The sequence below is a fragment of the Canis lupus genome, chromosome 30 (genome assembly GCF_048164855.1).
Source record: "Canis lupus baileyi chromosome 30, mCanLup2.hap1, whole genome shotgun sequence".
NCBI lineage: Eukaryota > Metazoa > Chordata > Mammalia > Carnivora > Canidae > Canis > Canis lupus.
The window spans coordinates 39,649,800-39,666,119 of NC_132867.1; the positions used below are offsets into that span (position 1 = coordinate 39,649,800).

General features: G+C 53.0%; 1 protein-coding gene across 2 annotated transcripts in view; it reads right to left on the reverse strand.

Moving 5' to 3' along the window:
* The window catches only part of PRDM15 (PR/SET domain 15), a 64,816-nt gene that overhangs the window by 34,146 nt on the left and 14,350 nt on the right, over window positions 1-16,320 (reverse strand). For both annotated transcript variants that reach the window (XM_072807052.1, XM_072807053.1), the window contains exons 2-5: window positions 10,466-10,511; window positions 9,666-9,759; window positions 7,704-7,857; window positions 5,476-5,728 (exon numbers count right to left, since the gene is read on the reverse strand). In XM_072807052.1, the coding sequence (XP_072663153.1) occupies window positions 5,476-5,728; window positions 7,704-7,857; window positions 9,666-9,759; window positions 10,466-10,502 (538 nt within the window). In that variant the 5' untranslated portion in view covers window positions 10,503-10,511. The remainder of the gene's footprint in view (window positions 1-5,475; window positions 5,729-7,703; window positions 7,858-9,665; window positions 9,760-10,465; window positions 10,512-16,320) is intronic.

The following is a 16,320-nucleotide window of genomic DNA, read 5'->3' on the forward strand; positions in this document are numbered from 1 at the left end:
AGGCTGTCAGTGGGCCTGTGCCCGGTGTGGCCGCGGCTCTTGTCCAGTGTTGTCCAATGGAACTTTCTGTGATGACACAACTGCTCTGAAAACACTGCGCCATCTGGGATGGCAGCCGCGGTGGCTAGTGCCCCTAAGCAATCGAGGTTTTAATTTTGTTTCATTTGCATTAAAATTGAAGTGGCGACCCCAGAGCAAGGGACCCCGGTGCAGGGCCAGGCTCTTGGCCCCTCTTCTCCATACCCCAAAGAAGTCTGGGCAGGGTTCACGCAACAGGGGGACCCTGGCTGTGCAGAGGGGACCTGCAGCCACCTTTGATAAGAAAATATGACTAGGGATCCCTGGGTGGTGCAGCGGTTTGGCGCCTGCCTTTGGCCCAGGGCGCGATCCTGGAGACCCGGGATCGAATCCCACATCAGGCTCCCGGTGCATGGAGCCTGCTTCTCCCTCTGCCTATGTCTCTGCCTCTCTCTCTCTCTCTGTGACTATCATAAATAAATAAAAATTAAAAAAAATATATGACTAATGCTCCTGCAGGATCTAAAAATTGGGGGTGAGCGTTCTCAGGGAGCCTCCGTTCGTGATCTCCTGGCCCAGCCCCGTCCAGCCCCGTCCGACAGCCCCTGCCCCGAGCCCTGGCCACCACGTCCACTCGGCCACTGCACAGCCTGTGTTGACACTCACGCCCCATCACAAGCAACACTCCAGGGGTCACTCATTCCACAAACTCCTGCGTCCTTAGAAAAATCACCCAGGATTGCAATTGCCCGGCGCCCTCGATACCGGTACCAGGACAAAGCGCAGGTCCCTGACAAGTCTTTCCGTATCAAATGCTAGCAACAAGGTTGCAAAGACTGGAAGAACAGGGTGCAGGCACCACCACAGCTGTTTGTGTCTGTCTTCTGAGCCTCCTGAGTTGATGATGAAGGGAAAATAAGAGTGTGATGCGAAATGCTCAGTTCTACTAACAGCCAGAGCAGGAGGGGTCTGGAGCGGGTACCGTGGGGGGCAGCACGGTTAGGGGACGCTCCAGCCAGCTGGCCGGCCCTCTCCTCTCCTCGCCCCCCAAGAATCCGCTGCATGAAGATCGTCAGGACGTGATCATGGATGAATGGGCGCCGGGGCCCCCAATTCCCGCTTCTCGCTCACCTTCTCAAACACGCACGGCCCTAGAGAGCGAGGAGACCCTTGCACGTGACGGGTTCAGAAGGGATGACGAGTGGGTTAGCCAGAAGGACACCGGCGAATCCAGGTCATTTCTTCAGGTCCCACTGGGCTGCCTGCCGTCTCCAGCAGGATGGTCCCCACCCGCCGGGAATGGGATTCAAACTAACCTGATACTACAGGAAGCCCTTCTCGTCAACCGGCAATCTGAGGCTAGTCGACGGAACCAGCTAGAAGAACCAGTCGTGAGCCCTGTCCCCTCGTCAAGGGAAGAACTCTATCTTCCAAAAATTATCTTTAAAGGACCAGGATTGGGATCCCTGAGTGGCGCAGCGGTTTAGCGCCTGCCTTTGGCCCAGGGTGCAATCCTGGAGACCCAGGATCGAATCCCACGTCGGGCTCCCGGTGCATGGAGCCTGCTTCTCCCTCTGCCTGTGTCTCTGCCTCTCTCATCTCTCTCTCTGTGTGACTATAATAAATAAATAAATAAATAAATAAATAAATAAATAAATAAATAAATAAATAATAAAGGGCCAGGATTTTTTTTTTTTTAAGAACAGCAATGAGCCAACCATCAGAAGGCGATTCTTTTTTTTTTTTTTTTTTTTTAGAAGGTGGTTCTTGATGGCCAATCGCGGACACATCCGGCAGAAGAGAAGCGTCAAAGCAAGAGAAACGCCATGTGGCCACAGATGATGCCACAGACGGAGCGGCAGCAGGTGAATACTTAAGGTGGGACGGCGAGGTAAAAGTTCGTGTGAAACAAAAGCAGGCAATGGAAGGGCACGCGTGGTGAGACCTTTCTTGGAGACCAGAAGAGCCACAGCACAGCCTGCGGGGTGGCGGGCAGCCTGCGGGGCGCCAGGGCACTGGGTGCAAGGCCATGCAAGAGAACCCTGGGGGTGACGAGGATGTTCCGTACCTCGGTTGTGGCGCGGCCTGCACAACCCTGTGCCTTTGTCCGCGGTCTCTGAGCTGCACACCAAGACCTGCTACGTTTTAATCATATGCAAACTGGACGTTGACCGTGCTGATTCTTAAAACACACGGTCGGAGGCCAGTCAAGACTGCCGAGAGTCACGGAAATGGGGATCTAACGTGATCCCCACAAACGCATTCACGTTTTATCGCTTTCATTAGAAAAGTGGTTTTGAAAATCTGTTGACGGCACCTGCTGACAAGAGCCGATGCGAACCCCTTGCCATGCTTCCTGGGCCCGTCCTTCAACGGTCAACGCCAGGCCCTCAGTGCAAAGAAAGAAAATCAACTTAGATGTGAGGTCAAAGCAAAAAAAAAAAAAAAAAAAAAAGAGAGAGAGATAGAGAACCTCAATTTTCCGACCCGGAAAAAAATTGTAAGAGATCTTTTTTTTTTTTTTTTTTTTGAGGATGTGTCTGCTCTCCCGACTTTGTTGTGTGTTTCGAGGTCAGCTCTGCCACCTGCGTATTGGCTGATTTCTAGAACAAAGATGGATTTCGGAGCAAATGTGAAAAAGAGACGGAATGAAGGTAATTGATCCTCCGCAGTTCTGATGCTCACCAAGAAAGATTCTGAGTCATTTATGGGAAGACAGCTCCTGGTCCACCGCCACCCCCCCACACAATTCTTCTAGAACACAGTGGTGGTCCCCAAGGCCCGCCCACCTTGCCCTGTCCCACAGCCACTGGCCCCAAGGCACGGTGATGGCCACAAGAGGGCCCCTTCCCTCCACTCACTGCTGGGGTCTCAAGGACGTGCAGACCTGAGGTCTCATCACGGGGAAGGAGAGGTTAAGCCCTCTCCCGACCTGTCCTGACCTGTCGGATCCAGGTCATCAGAATGACGCAGAGGACCAGCTTCCTGTCCAGGTAACATTGTCAAGAACTTTCACGGCAGTTCTATGAAATACTTTCGGGCTACTTCTCCCCAAAAAGAGTGAAAAAAACCCTACAAAGTATTTCTAAAACTTCAGAGCGCTTTATTTGCTCTCCTGATTCAAATTGTCATTTAGGGGGATGGTGCCTTCTAGCGGATGGGGACGTGATGACCAGTCGTGTCCTCCGTTCTTGGAAGGAACACACACAGGACGAATGACAGCCAACTCAGGACTCCCCCGGAGGGTGGCTGGGGGAACACAAGGAGGCGGCTGTACTGGTCGACACAGTCCAGGCTAAATTCATCAAAATCTACCTTCTCACACTCAGCTTCAGGTTCAAATTGTCCTGTAGGTAAAAGCAAGCAGAAAAACAACCTTGTTCCGACGTGGCCCTGGAGTGTCGTGGGCCGTAAGACCCCGTGCAGGACCCAGCTGATGAGGTCAGCCTCTCCTACCCTGACCCCAGTGTGTAGTCTGGCCGGTCCCGGGGGCACACGCGCATCAGCTGGAGGGCCCGAAGGGATCCTGCCCATGACAAAGCCCAGTCAGGAAGATCCAGGAGATCTTGCACGGCACCGGTGAGCACAGCCACACCACGCTCAAAAGTGAAGCCTGGCCCAGCAGGATGTGCCACTGCCTCCCTGGGGCCAGGCCAGGCACCTGCTTTCAGCAAATCCTAAAGGATGGGCTTTGGAGACTCCGGGTGTGGGTCTCTCCAAATCCCTCCCGTCCCCTTCACCCCACAAAGCTCCTGGTCTCCCTCTGAGTATCCCCGCAAAGGTGGCAAGCTCCTCTGCCAGCAGAGCCACGGGGCAGGCCTTCAGGCCAGCTGGCTCCCCGCCCACATTCCCCGAGGGCACCCTCGTGGCTCACACTCCACCTCTCAGCCCCCCAGCTCGTAGTGGATACAGGAGGCGTCCCCCCAAAATTCACATCTGCCTGCCATCTTTGGACAGGGTCTTTGCAGATAGATATCTTTAAGATGGGGTCATACGTGTAGGGCAGACCCTTGATCCAGTGACTGGTGTCCCTATAAGAGAGAACACAGAGACACAGCGGCAAGAAAGCCACACGAGAGCAGGGCCAGGGATCGGGGTGATGCCACCTACAAGCCAAGGGCTGCTGGCAGCACCCGAAGCTGCGAGAGGCCTCTAGGAGGAACTGGCCCTGCCAACACCAGAGCCTGGACTTCAGGCTCCGCGGCTGGGAGAGCCTTCTGCTGCTCGAGCCTGCTGAAGGTCTGCTTGGTTCGGGCAGCCGCCCGGACTCCTCTCACATCACCGGCACAGGGACGGCCGGGAGGGCTCCCCGGGGAGGCGGGCCACAAAGCTGCAACCACACGGGACAAGCCGGAGCCTTCCAGAGCTGCTTATATCACATCGGGCTTACACTAAAAAGGAAATCCATCTTGTCAGAATCCCGCAGCGTGGGTGCGCGTCAGAGAGAAAGAGGGTTATCTATGCCCCCTGAGCAAGTAACTGTGGCAACAACAGGTGCGTCCGCCCCTGGCGGCCTCAGGCGAGGATATGAACCAGTGTGTGTGTGCACGCCAAAGACGTGGCCTGGCGGCGGCGGCAACCTCATGTAGTCTCAGGTTGAGGCGCAAGGACTCACAACAGGGACGGGGCAGGATCTGCTGCTCCACGGGCCCCCTTCCCACGGTGATGCCCCACACCCTGGGGTGGCAGGACACAAAGCTGGGGGTGCTTTTCCAACGGGAACGGTGGACTTGGGCAAATCACACATATGACCTTCACTGGGTCTTTCCTGGAACATGTGTGCGCACACATGCACATGTGAGCACAGATGTACACACACATGCACACACACCTGTACACACCTGAGCACATGCATACACACATCCTCACATGCACACGTGAGCATAGATGCATACACACTTGCACACACATGCATACACACCTGAGCACATTCATACACACACACTCACATGCACATGTGAGCACAGGTGCACACACGAGCACACTTGCACACACACACACGCACACACATGCGCCCTTGAGCACACCCCAAATATAGAGGAGGCTGCCATAGGGTAGAGAGCCTCAGCCTGGAGCCAGATTCCGGGTTGAATCCCGACTCCTCTGTCTCCTGCTCTGTGACTCAGAGCAGGCTCCCTAACGTCTCTGCACTCTGCTTCCTCTGCCCCCAAAACAGAGATAATCGCCCCACCTTGCAGGATGGTGGGTGCAGAGGCGTTATAGCGTAGAAAGCCCTGCGGGCAGAGCTGAGTATCAGCCTGCTGTGTCCTAGCACCCAAGTTCCCATGGGACACTTCCCACCAGCCAGTGTCGAGCTCAGGGGTGAGCCCAGACCTTTAACTAGCAATATGACAGACCCGACCCCGGGGGGTCAAGGGCATCCGCTCCTCCTCCCCACACAGCACCGGCCTGCCAGCATCGTCCCCGCCGGACACCAGGCACAGGGGCAGCACGTACCATGGGCACCGGGGCAGGCCTGCTTCAGCATGGGCTTGTCCATCTTCTTGGCATAGAAGGCCGCGTACCACACGCGCAGCTCAGCGCCGGGGGGGATGTCCCTCGAGGTGGTGAAGTACACGTCGTTGCCGTGCTGGTAGGCCGTCAGGTTCTGGTGCTCAGGCCCCACCGCTGGCCGCACAAGCATCATCCAGTTGCAATCGTCCTCGTTGGAGGTGTCGAAGCACACAGGGTGCCCGTCCTTCTGGAACACCTGAGGGTGGGCATGGCCACCAAGGGGCCAGGGAAGGAGCTGGTTACCTGACATCTGCAGGTAGTGGGGAGGGGGCCAACCAGCCCAGACCGGGCTGCACCAGAGGCCAGATCAGGCTCCACACAGAACCTGATTCAGGGCTCATCGGGGGACCTGAGTTCTGTGCACAGCCCAGGTAGGAATGGGGAAGCCTTAGGTCTACCCATGGTCCAGGTACAGAGGGTGGACACTCAAGCGCTCATCAGGTTCCAAGTGGGCCCAGTGACACCTGAGTTCTACTCCTGGTCCAGGTGTCACCCGACACCCGGATGCAGTGCATGGCCCAGCTGGGAAGGAGGCTGCCTAAGGTCTGCCGCGTGGTCTGGGTGGGCACCAGGACACCCGCGCTCTTCCCCGCTCTCACAGGTGTGTCTGCGGAGTCCAGCCAGCCCTCAGAGGCTGCGCCCTTGCCTGTAACACCGCGCTGCTGCTTAATGGATGGCAGCAGCGAGGAACGTCAACATTCTGGGGTTGGGGTAACCACATGAGTAGAGGGGGGCCTGGGGCTCTCTCAGCTTTTCCTGCACGGGCTCCCCACTGCCGACGAGCCAGAGGCCCCCTCTGAGGCGGGAGTGCTTGAGGGCAGCTGGTGTGGGCTGTGCTCCTGGGAGCCTCTGCACTCACCATGGTGGGCAGAGAGCCACCCCCACCCCCCAGGGCACATGGGCGCTCAATGCTGAGGGCACTGAGAATGAGTCGGTGTCAGACACAGACCTCAAGAACCAAGTCACTGAAGGAAGCCAAAACGGACACATAGGGCTCTTCCCAAGGGGCCTCGTCCCAACCACGTACCCACAGCAACCACGTGCATTCAAGGGCCCCGGGTCCTGCAAAGGATGGCAGCCAATGGCCTTTGCGGGGCTTGGCCTCAGGCTTCTTTATTCCTTCACATAAAACAGACTTTCTTGGGACGCCTGGATGGCTCAGCAGTTGAGAATCTGCCTTTGGCTCAGGTCGTGACCCCAGGGCCCTGGGTTCGAGTCCCACATCGGGCTCCCCACAGGGACCCTGCTTCTGCCTCTGCTTGTGTCTCTTTCTGTGTCTCTCATGAATAAACAAAATGTTAAAAAAAATTTTTTTTCTTTCATTTCTTTTGTTTGCAAACAAATCAAATAGCTCCTTCCTCCCCATTTTGCTGAAGTCTGCCCTGTGAGCTCAACTTTTCCAAGAACTGCCCGAAGCTACCCATTTCATGTCTGTCCTGGAACACACGGGTCTCTGCCTAGGGCTGCTAGGAAAAACTCTCTCTGTGGGTCACTGCAACAGGACCAGCGCCCTGGTCCTCACTGTTCATTCACAGACGTTTCTGGAGGCGTATCTGGCCTGGGCACATGCTCGGGACGGGGACAGAACCGGAGTCTCCTGGCCTCACGACGCTTCCATACGTCTTCCTTCGAGAACTCAAAGCCTCCCTGCAACTTACATCCATCCTGTTAAGATCAATTTCACACAAAATTTGTCTTTTCTCAGTCCAATGTGCTTTCCTAGAGCTGATAAACTTTGCACTGGTGTCTCTTCACTGCTTAAAGGAAACCCCTTCCTTTTGAAAGCACTTTGCGAAGTACCCATCGCCTGGCTCTGGTGTGAGAGCGGCTGTGCCTACACGGCCCCAGGAGGTGCAGGCAGCGGCCCCCGGAGGCTGTACCCAGCCCAGGCCGTGAGGGAAGTAAAGGCGGCACTGTGGTCTTGCACACATTTGCCACACGCTGTCTTCGGTGGTTGGCAACGTTGCAAAGTGCAAACTGCTTGCTTAACTTTAATGCTTTTGTGATACAAAAACAAACTAAAATCAAACCCGAACCAGGGGTTTGGAAGAAAGCGGAACTAGGGTCTCTGAAGCGGCTGAAGTCACAGATCGGTCAGCTGAACACGTGGCTCCCCTCGCCCGGGTAGCAGGTCTCACCCGTCCCCGAGCCCCCACGGGCCCTGCCTTTACCTTCAGTGGAAACGCAGATTCCTTCTCCCATTTGGCAACCCTCCTTGACTCAAATGGACCAAACTGTGTTCTCTTAACGAGCTGAGTCACGGCAAACACTCCTTCGGCCCCGTCTTCCAGTCTCCTGATCTCCAGGTTGGAAGGGAGGGATGACCTAGAAATGGAACAGGAGGCCCTCAGCTCCAAGCACCGCCGGCCGAGGACAGCCCCCCATGGCAGGGACAGTTGGTTAAGAAGGCCCCAAAGCTCATTCTTGCTGCAATGCCTTCCTCTGGGGTGACCAAGAGCTTCCTACTGGGGACAGAGGTGGTGAGGGCCAGTGGCCAGTGTGCACCCAGCTCTGGACTGGCCCCAGGGACTTCACAGTACTCACCCAGCGCACACAAGGAGGAAGGGGCCGTTGACTAAAGGCTGTGTTTGAAATCCCCACCCAGGGGACCAACCACCACTTTGCCATCAGGGGTGGGCTGTGACAGCAGAGATGCATGGGACCGAGCTCTGGTCCCCGGAGCCACACAGCCTGGGGAGAGGCGGGGAGCTCCACGATGAGGCGCCACGGGCAAAGCACCACGAGAAAGGAGAAAGTGCCACGGCATTCCCAGGAGTGGAACAGGGTTTCCAAGCAGGCTGAATGGGCCAGCGGAGGACGCTTTTACCTAAACTATGAGAGTGTCGAAGACAGGGCACTGGAGGAGGAAGGCCTGTGAGCTAGGACCCCGACATGAGCTAAGGCTGGGGACAAGCCAGTGCTTCCCTGGAAGCCGTGATGGCTCTGCCTGGCTCCCTGCACTCACCACCCTGGGTCCCACCTTTGCCCACAGTGGGCATCTGTCAGGCCCAGATCTGGGCTGCTGGGAAAACTGAATGAGCCGACTTGCAGCCTTGGCCCGCCGGCTCTTCACGGCTGCCCTGCTGTGTCTCGGCCAGCTTGGCCCCGAGGGACTCTGAACTAGAGCAAGACATTTGCTCCGAAGCCTTCAAAACGTGTCTTGGCTCATGCCGGTGGCTGGCTACTCCATTCCCAGTGGGATGGAAATGACAGATGCCCTCTGGAACCTGAGGACAGGCAGGCGCCAAGCCCTGCCTTCTCCTTTTGTGGTTTCCTCCTGTGACATCATGATTTCTAAGAAATATACATTTGGTCATTCAGATGGCCAAAGACACTTCTCAGACCTAAGTGCTCCACCCACAGTTCCTGAAGAACACTTCAGAGCCAAAAAGGGGAAATAGGTGTCTGGTCACTAATGACGGTGACCTCTGGCCCCCCACCCCAGGGCGGGTGCTGTGCCCGGAGGGCTGGCCATGTGGGTGCAGGGTTGGAGCTTCCGGTCCCGCCCTCACCCCAACCTCCAGGGTGGGAGAGGGGCTGGAGGCTGGGTCACCCAGTGGCCCATGACTCAGTCAGTCCTGCCTGTGTAATGAAGGCTCCGTGAAACCCAAAAGGACTGGGTAGGGAGCCTCTAGGTTGGTGAGCTTGTAGGGGCGGGGGGTGGGTGCAGGGGAGGGCAGGGGAGCTCCCCGTCCTTTCCTGGGACCCCCACCCCCTTCACGTCTCTCCATCTGGCTGTTCGTTCATATATATCATCGATCACATCCTTTAGCAGGCTGGTTAGTAAGCGCTGCCCGGGGCTCTGTGAGCCGCTCCAGCAACGTGAAAGCAGGAGGCCGAGGAGCTCCAATCTGTGGCGTGGGGCAGAGGCTCATGTGGGAGCCGGGGGCGTGCGGCCGGCGTCGGGTGGGGGGTGCGGGGCGGGCTCGGGGGACTGGGCCCTGCATATGGGGTCCGATGCCGTCTCCGGGCAGACAGGGTCGGAGCTGAGCCCTGCCAGTGTCTGAGAACAGCCTGGGCTTGCAGGGGGAGCCCCCACGTCGGAACCGGACCCGGGGAACCCGAAAAGGCATAGAGCTCAACTCTGTCAGACAGGAAGGACTATAAACAAACAGCTCAAGGCAGCCACTCACCGCGCCCTGCTTAACACAAAGGAGTCTTTGACCATGACCACAGGGCCCAGCTCAGGACATTCAGAGTCGTGGTACTGGCTGCAGTCCTCGCACCCTGCAACAGACACGAGAGCATCAGAGGGGACACAGTGCTGGGAGGGGGGCCCCCCAAGGACACCGCAGGCACCTTGCCCGACGGGGGTGATCGACGGTGCCCCCCCACAAATATAACAACGGTGCAAACACAGGATGTGGCCCCCAAGGAAAAGACCTTGCCTGATGGCACATTTCAACGTATGTGGTTACTCTGTGGGGACAAAGAACTAGATCTTCCCAAGGAACGAGAATAAATGGAAATTCACCTATTTAACCTGTTTACCATAAATCTAACACACCATAAATCTCTTTTTAAACCCCTGGCATACTTTTCTGAATCAAGTGCCACCCCCCGCAAAGTCCCCTTTGCTCAGAGTTCTGAGAAAGATGATCCTTTTAACACCACACTCTGGCAGCGCATTTCTCACGCAATAATCTTTTTATTTTTAACGTTAAATTCAATTTGCCAACATACAGTGTGACGCCCAGCGCTCATCCCATCAGGTGCCCCTCCTCAATGCCCGTCACCCGGTTACTCCGTCCCCCCACTCACCTCCCCTCCAGCCACCGTGTATTTTAAATTTGTTTCTTAAAGCAAGCAAAGTCATTTCAATTTAAAAAGAAACAGCTTTTCTGTGATATAAAAACAAAACGTGGATGTGGCTTTGCTGGGACAGTAAGTGGCGCGGCCATCTGTGCTCAAGGACAGGCCAGGGGCTACTTACAAATGAACATGATCTCCTCGCTCCCGTCTTCGGCCATTTCTGACACCTGCCAGGAAACAAGGGCCTGTTGTTAGTGACGAGCTTTTTTGCCAGAGCAATCTGTAAGGACAATTCCTGTGAAAGGCTCCTCGAAGGACCTTACGTGGGGTTTTGAAGGCGTTGAGCAGGGGCCTCCCCTTTATTGTGATGAGGCTGGGGGCGCTGAGACGTTTTCTCACCTACATAATGTCGTTTTTTATTAAAAGCAAGTGATTTGAGGAGCACCTGGGTGGCTCAGTGGCTGAGCGTTGCTCTTTGGCCCAGGGCGTGACCCCGGGGTCCTGGGATCGAGTCCCGCATCGTGCTCCCCGCAGGGAGCCTGCTTCTCCCTCTGCCTGTGTCTCTGCCTCTCTCTGTGCATGTCTCTCATGAATAAATAAGTCATCTTAAAAAAAAAAAAAGAAATGATTTGAATGCCCGCTAGATTAGAAAGTCTTTATGAGCTCAGACTTTCATCTTTCTATATTAGTCACTGGGTTCCATTTGTAAAATAAACACATCACCGTGTTTAAAAGTCGGTTTCCTACTGTGACTTCCGGTTCTCTTTCCTCCGTCACTGGACTGTGAACTCCTCTCCAGGGCAATCGTGTCTAGTACAACCTCTATCTTCTTTCAGCTGCTACCCTGTGTCTGACACCCAGTGCACACCCATGTCTCCTGGGAACCAGAGCAACTCACGGCATCGTGGAGCAGGGTGCTCGCCACATAAAACTCTATCAGATCAGTCACTTCTGTTTTCGACTGATCCTGTGAGGTTAGAACCCCCCACACTTATTTGAGGGGTGACCTGGACATGTTAATTCTGGAGCCTAGATTCTTTGACCTATAAAATGGAAATAAAAATGCTCACCTAATTCAAAGACCTATACTCTGAAAACCAGAAAATGCTGGTGAAAGAAACTGAAGATGCCACAAACAAATGGAAAGACATCCCATGCTCATGGATCCGAATAACAAGTATCGTTCAAGTGTCTATACCACCCAAAGCATTCTACATACTTAATGTGATCCCTTTCAAAGCACCAACAGCATTTTTCACAGAACTAAAACAATCCTAAAATGTGCATGGAACCACAAAACACCCCAAATTGACAACGTAGCCTGGAAAAAAGGAAAAACTGGAGACATCACAATCCCAGATTTCAAGACACACTACAAAGCTGGAGTGATCAAAACAGTATGGTACTGGCACAAAAACAGACACACAGATCAGTGGAAAAGGATAGAGATCCCAGAAATAAATCCATGATTTTACGGTCAATTTATCTTCAGCAAATGAGGCAAGAATATGCAACAGGAAAAAGACAAATAGTGTTGGGAACACTGGTCAGCCACCTGCAGAAGAATGAAATTGAACCACTTTCTTACACCAAACACAAAATAAACTCAAAATGGATTAAAGACCTAAAAGTAAGACCTGAAACCATAAAAATCCTAGAGGAGAGCACAGGCAGTAATTTCTCTGACATCGGCCATAGCAACATGTTTCTAGGAATGTCTCCTAAAGCAAAGAAAATAAAAGCAAAAATGAACTTTCGGGAAGCTTCTGCACAGTAAAGGAAAACAATCAACAAAACAAAAAGGCAACTTACTGAATGGGAGAAGATATTTGTAAATGACATATCCGATAAAGAGTTATTGAAAAGAACTGCTACTACAACTTAATATCCAAAAAAACAGATAATCCAACTAAAAAATGGGCAGAAGACATGAACAGACATTTCTCTAAAGAGGGCATCCAGACGGCCAACAGACACGTGTGAAGATATCTGTTCATCATCACTTATCATCAACCAGGAAATCACCCCCCACCTGTTGGGATGGCTAAACACAACAATACAAGAAACAACAGGTGTTGGCGAGAATGTGGAGAAGGGGGAACCCTCGTGTGCTGTTGGTGGGAATGCAAGCTGGTGCAGCCACTGTGGAAAAGGTAATGGAGGTTCCTCAAAAAGTTAAGAATAGAGCTACCCTATGATCCAGTAATTCCATTACTATTTACCCAAAGAATATGAAAATACTAATTCAAGGGAATGCATGCACTCTGTTTACAGCAGCATTATCTACGATAGGCCAAGATGTGGGAACAGCCTAAGTGTCCATCAACTGATGAATGGGGACGCCTGGGTGGTTCAGCGGTTGAGCGCCTGCCTTCGGCTCAGGTCGTGTTCCCGGGGTCCTGGGATCGAGTCCCGCATCAGGCTCCCTGCATGGAGCCTGCTTCTCCCTCTGCCTCTGCCTCTCTATGTCTCTCATGAATAAATAAATAAACATCTTTACATAAAAACTTGATGAATGGATAAAGAAGATGTGATATATATATATATGTATGCATATACACATATATGTATATATACACACATGTATGCACCTGTATGTAAACATATATTATGTGTATATATACAGACACACAATGGAGTATTACTAATGCCATAGAAAGAATTAAATCGGGATCCGCGGGTGGCGCAGTGGTTTGGCGCCTGCCTTTGGCCCAGGGCGCGATCCTGGAGACCCAGGATCGAATCCCACGTTGGGCTCCCGGTGCATGGAGCCTGCTTCTCCCTCTGCCTATGTCTCTGCCTCTCTCTCTCTCTGTGTAACTATCATAAATAAATAAAAATTAAAAAAAAAAAGAAAGAAAGAATTAAATCTTGCCATTTGCCACAACATGGACGGGTCTACAGGGTATAATACTAAGTGAGATAAGTCAGAGAAAAACAAATACCACATGATTTCATCCATATGTGGAATTTAAGAAACAAATGAGCAAAGAAAAAAAAAAGAGACAAATCAAAACGCAGATTCTTAAGTACAGAGAACACACTGCGGTCACCAGAGGGGATGTGGGCAGGAGGATGGGTGAGACAGGTGATGGGGAGTAAGAGGTATACCTGCCACGATGAGCACCGGGCGATGTGTGAAGTGCTGAATCACTACATTGCACACCTAAAACTATCATAACACTGTATGTTAACCATAGTGGAATTAAAATAGGGTTTTTTTTTTTTAATGCTCACTTCATATAGTTTTAGGGGGAACATAAAGTATAAAGTACCATACACCCAGCCTGCACTAAAAATAATAATTCCTCTTCTCTCTCACTTGCTCTATCCCCCAAGGAAGCTGACCCGGCACAGCCTTCCTGCACCCCACCTCTCGTCGGAGCCCCTCTGTATTGCTAGGTTCTTTTTTGGGGAAGTATGCAGGTTGACTACCTCCTGAATGCTGATTTCACAAGGCCTCTGTCCCCATTCCATCCCCAGCAGCAGCCTGAAGAATGAAAAGCAGACAATGCAGAGTCCAAATGAAAACTCAGATTCCCCGAACACGTTTATGTGAGCAGAGAAGAGAGATTCACAGACTACACTGTGGAAGACTTGATTTAGCAACGAGGAGACAAGGCAGAGAGATGGGATTTCCAATCTGCCTTGAAAGTGCCAAGGAGAGATCCTGGGTGGCTCAGCGGTTTGGCACCTGCCTTTGGCCCAGGGCGTGATCCCGGAGTCCTGGGATTGAGTCCCGCGTCAGGCTCCCTGCATGGGGCCTGCTTCTCCCTCTGCCTGTGTCTCTGCCTCTCTCTGTGCGTCTCTCATGAAAGAAAGAAAGAAAGAAAGAATGAATGAATGAATGAATGAATAAATAAATAAATAAATAAATAAATAAATAAATAAATAAATAAAATTAAAAAAAAAAAAAGAAAGAAAGTGCCAAGGACCGGGGCATCTGGTGGCTCAGTCAGTTAGGCGTCCGACTCTTGATTTCAGCTCAGGTCATGACCTCAGGGTCCTGGGACCGAGCCCTGCATCAGGCGAGAAGCCTGCTAAGTTTCTCTCTCTCCCTCTCCCTCTGCCTTCCCCCATCCCTTCAAAAAAAAAAAAAAAAAGTGCTAAAGATCAATAACCAGGGTGTTTACTTTTCTAAACACAGCCCACTATTTTTCTGGAACATCTACTTAAGTTAAAAGGTATCTCATGTGGCTGTGAGTTGAGCTGTGGTTTAACTTAAGGCTTCCTGGCAGATGGGTACCAGGGGTGTGGTCAGGGGCCAATCCGGGATGGGGACAGGAGCAGATCCCCGAGCAGAAGGCGAAGAGGGGCAAAGAGGCAGAAGGAACATGTGGAAACCTGCTTTCATGAGTTGCTGAAGTGCCCCGAGGAGCCTGAGAACCATCTACCTGCCGGCACGAACCCTTCCACCTGCCGGCACTGCCTCCCAATGACGAGGGTCCTGCCAAGGCAAGAGCAGACTCTGAAGAGGCTGCCCAGAGCTGCAGGCTCGGGGCAGAGTGTGGGGTCCCTATAGCACCTGCAAGCATGGGACTGTGCAGACAAGGTCAACAGCCTCAAGAATACTTGAGCCCTGGGGGCTGCCTCTTTCCTGGCAGCACCTGCCTCTGCTTGCACCCCTCGGCAAGGGTTGGGGGACGTGAAGCTGAGTCTCCTGCCCCTGGAGTGGCCCCCAAAGAAGCGGCTCCTCCAAGCACGCAGCTGGGGCAGGAAACCCAGGCGACTGGGTTTTCACTGTGGCCACAGGAAGAATATGAGAGCGGCAGGAAACAGCAGGAGGCTCAGGCCTTTTTACCACCAGTGCTGTCGTTATACCGAAATGTCTGAGTCCCGGGAAAGAACATCCCTTATTAGAAGCCTCCGATCCCTGAAACACGGCCTCCACAATGGTTCTCTGCAGCCCAGGAAACAGATCACAGCCACCCTGGACAGCGAGCGGGTCAGGCCTGAAGGGAGGGGGCACCTGGACCTCCGCGCCCTTCGCAAAATCCCCTTCGCGCTCAGGAGGGAAGCCCTGTCTCCAGACATTCACGGTGCGTAACAAATCCCAGGATGGGAGATTACAGGTAGCGTTTTAGGGAAAATAAGCAAAAAAGACAGTAGGTGTGAAAGCTGGCCATTTTAACCACCCATCTGGGAACATTTATGCCAGTGGTTCTCAAAGTGGGGTCCCTGGACCACCACCAGCAGCTCCTGAGAATCAATCAGAAATACCAGGTTCTTGGGCCCCTCCCCAGACCTGCTGAAGCAGAGACTCCCTGGGATGGGTCCTGGCACTCTGTGCTCAAGAACCCCCAGGTCTGAGCACGGCTGCCGACCCGCACATCTCTCCAGTACACATACGGTCTCTGCTACAGGGAACCAGCGAACCACGGCTGGGGTCACCGGGAGACCACCCGAATGCATTGGGAAACCACATTTATCATGAACGTTAGCTGGGATCAAATGGGGACTACCTGCGTGTCAGCTGGGGGGCCATGGGGGCGAGGGCGATCCCAGATGAATGTTCTCTGTGGGAGCTCACAGGCAGGCCCCACCCATATGGGCTGTGAAAATCAGCCTTGGAAAAGAAAACTCCCATGAGGACCCAGTCTACCCCATTTCAAGCCTCAGCCTAAGCCACAGTAAAGATGCTGCTGGTGATGGAGGGACAGACCCACAGGTCAACGGAAACCGAGAAACAGACCCAAACAAATACGCTCAACTGGTTTTCAGTGGATGCATACATAAAGCAACTCACGAAGGAAGGGCAGAGAGACGGCCTCTCGGCAAGCGGTGTTGGGACAAGTGGACGAGGGAAAGGGGCCGTAATGAACCGTGATGTCACATCTCATACAAAAATTAACTCATAATGGATCCTAGACTCAAGACAGCATATAGCAACTTTTTTTTTTTTTTTAGAAAAATATAAGAGACAATGGTTGAGATCTCGGGTAGGCAATTTTTAGACTTGTCACCAAAAGTGCAGTCTACAAACAGAGAACTAATTAGACTATATCAAAATTTAAAATTTTGCTCAACAGAGGACAC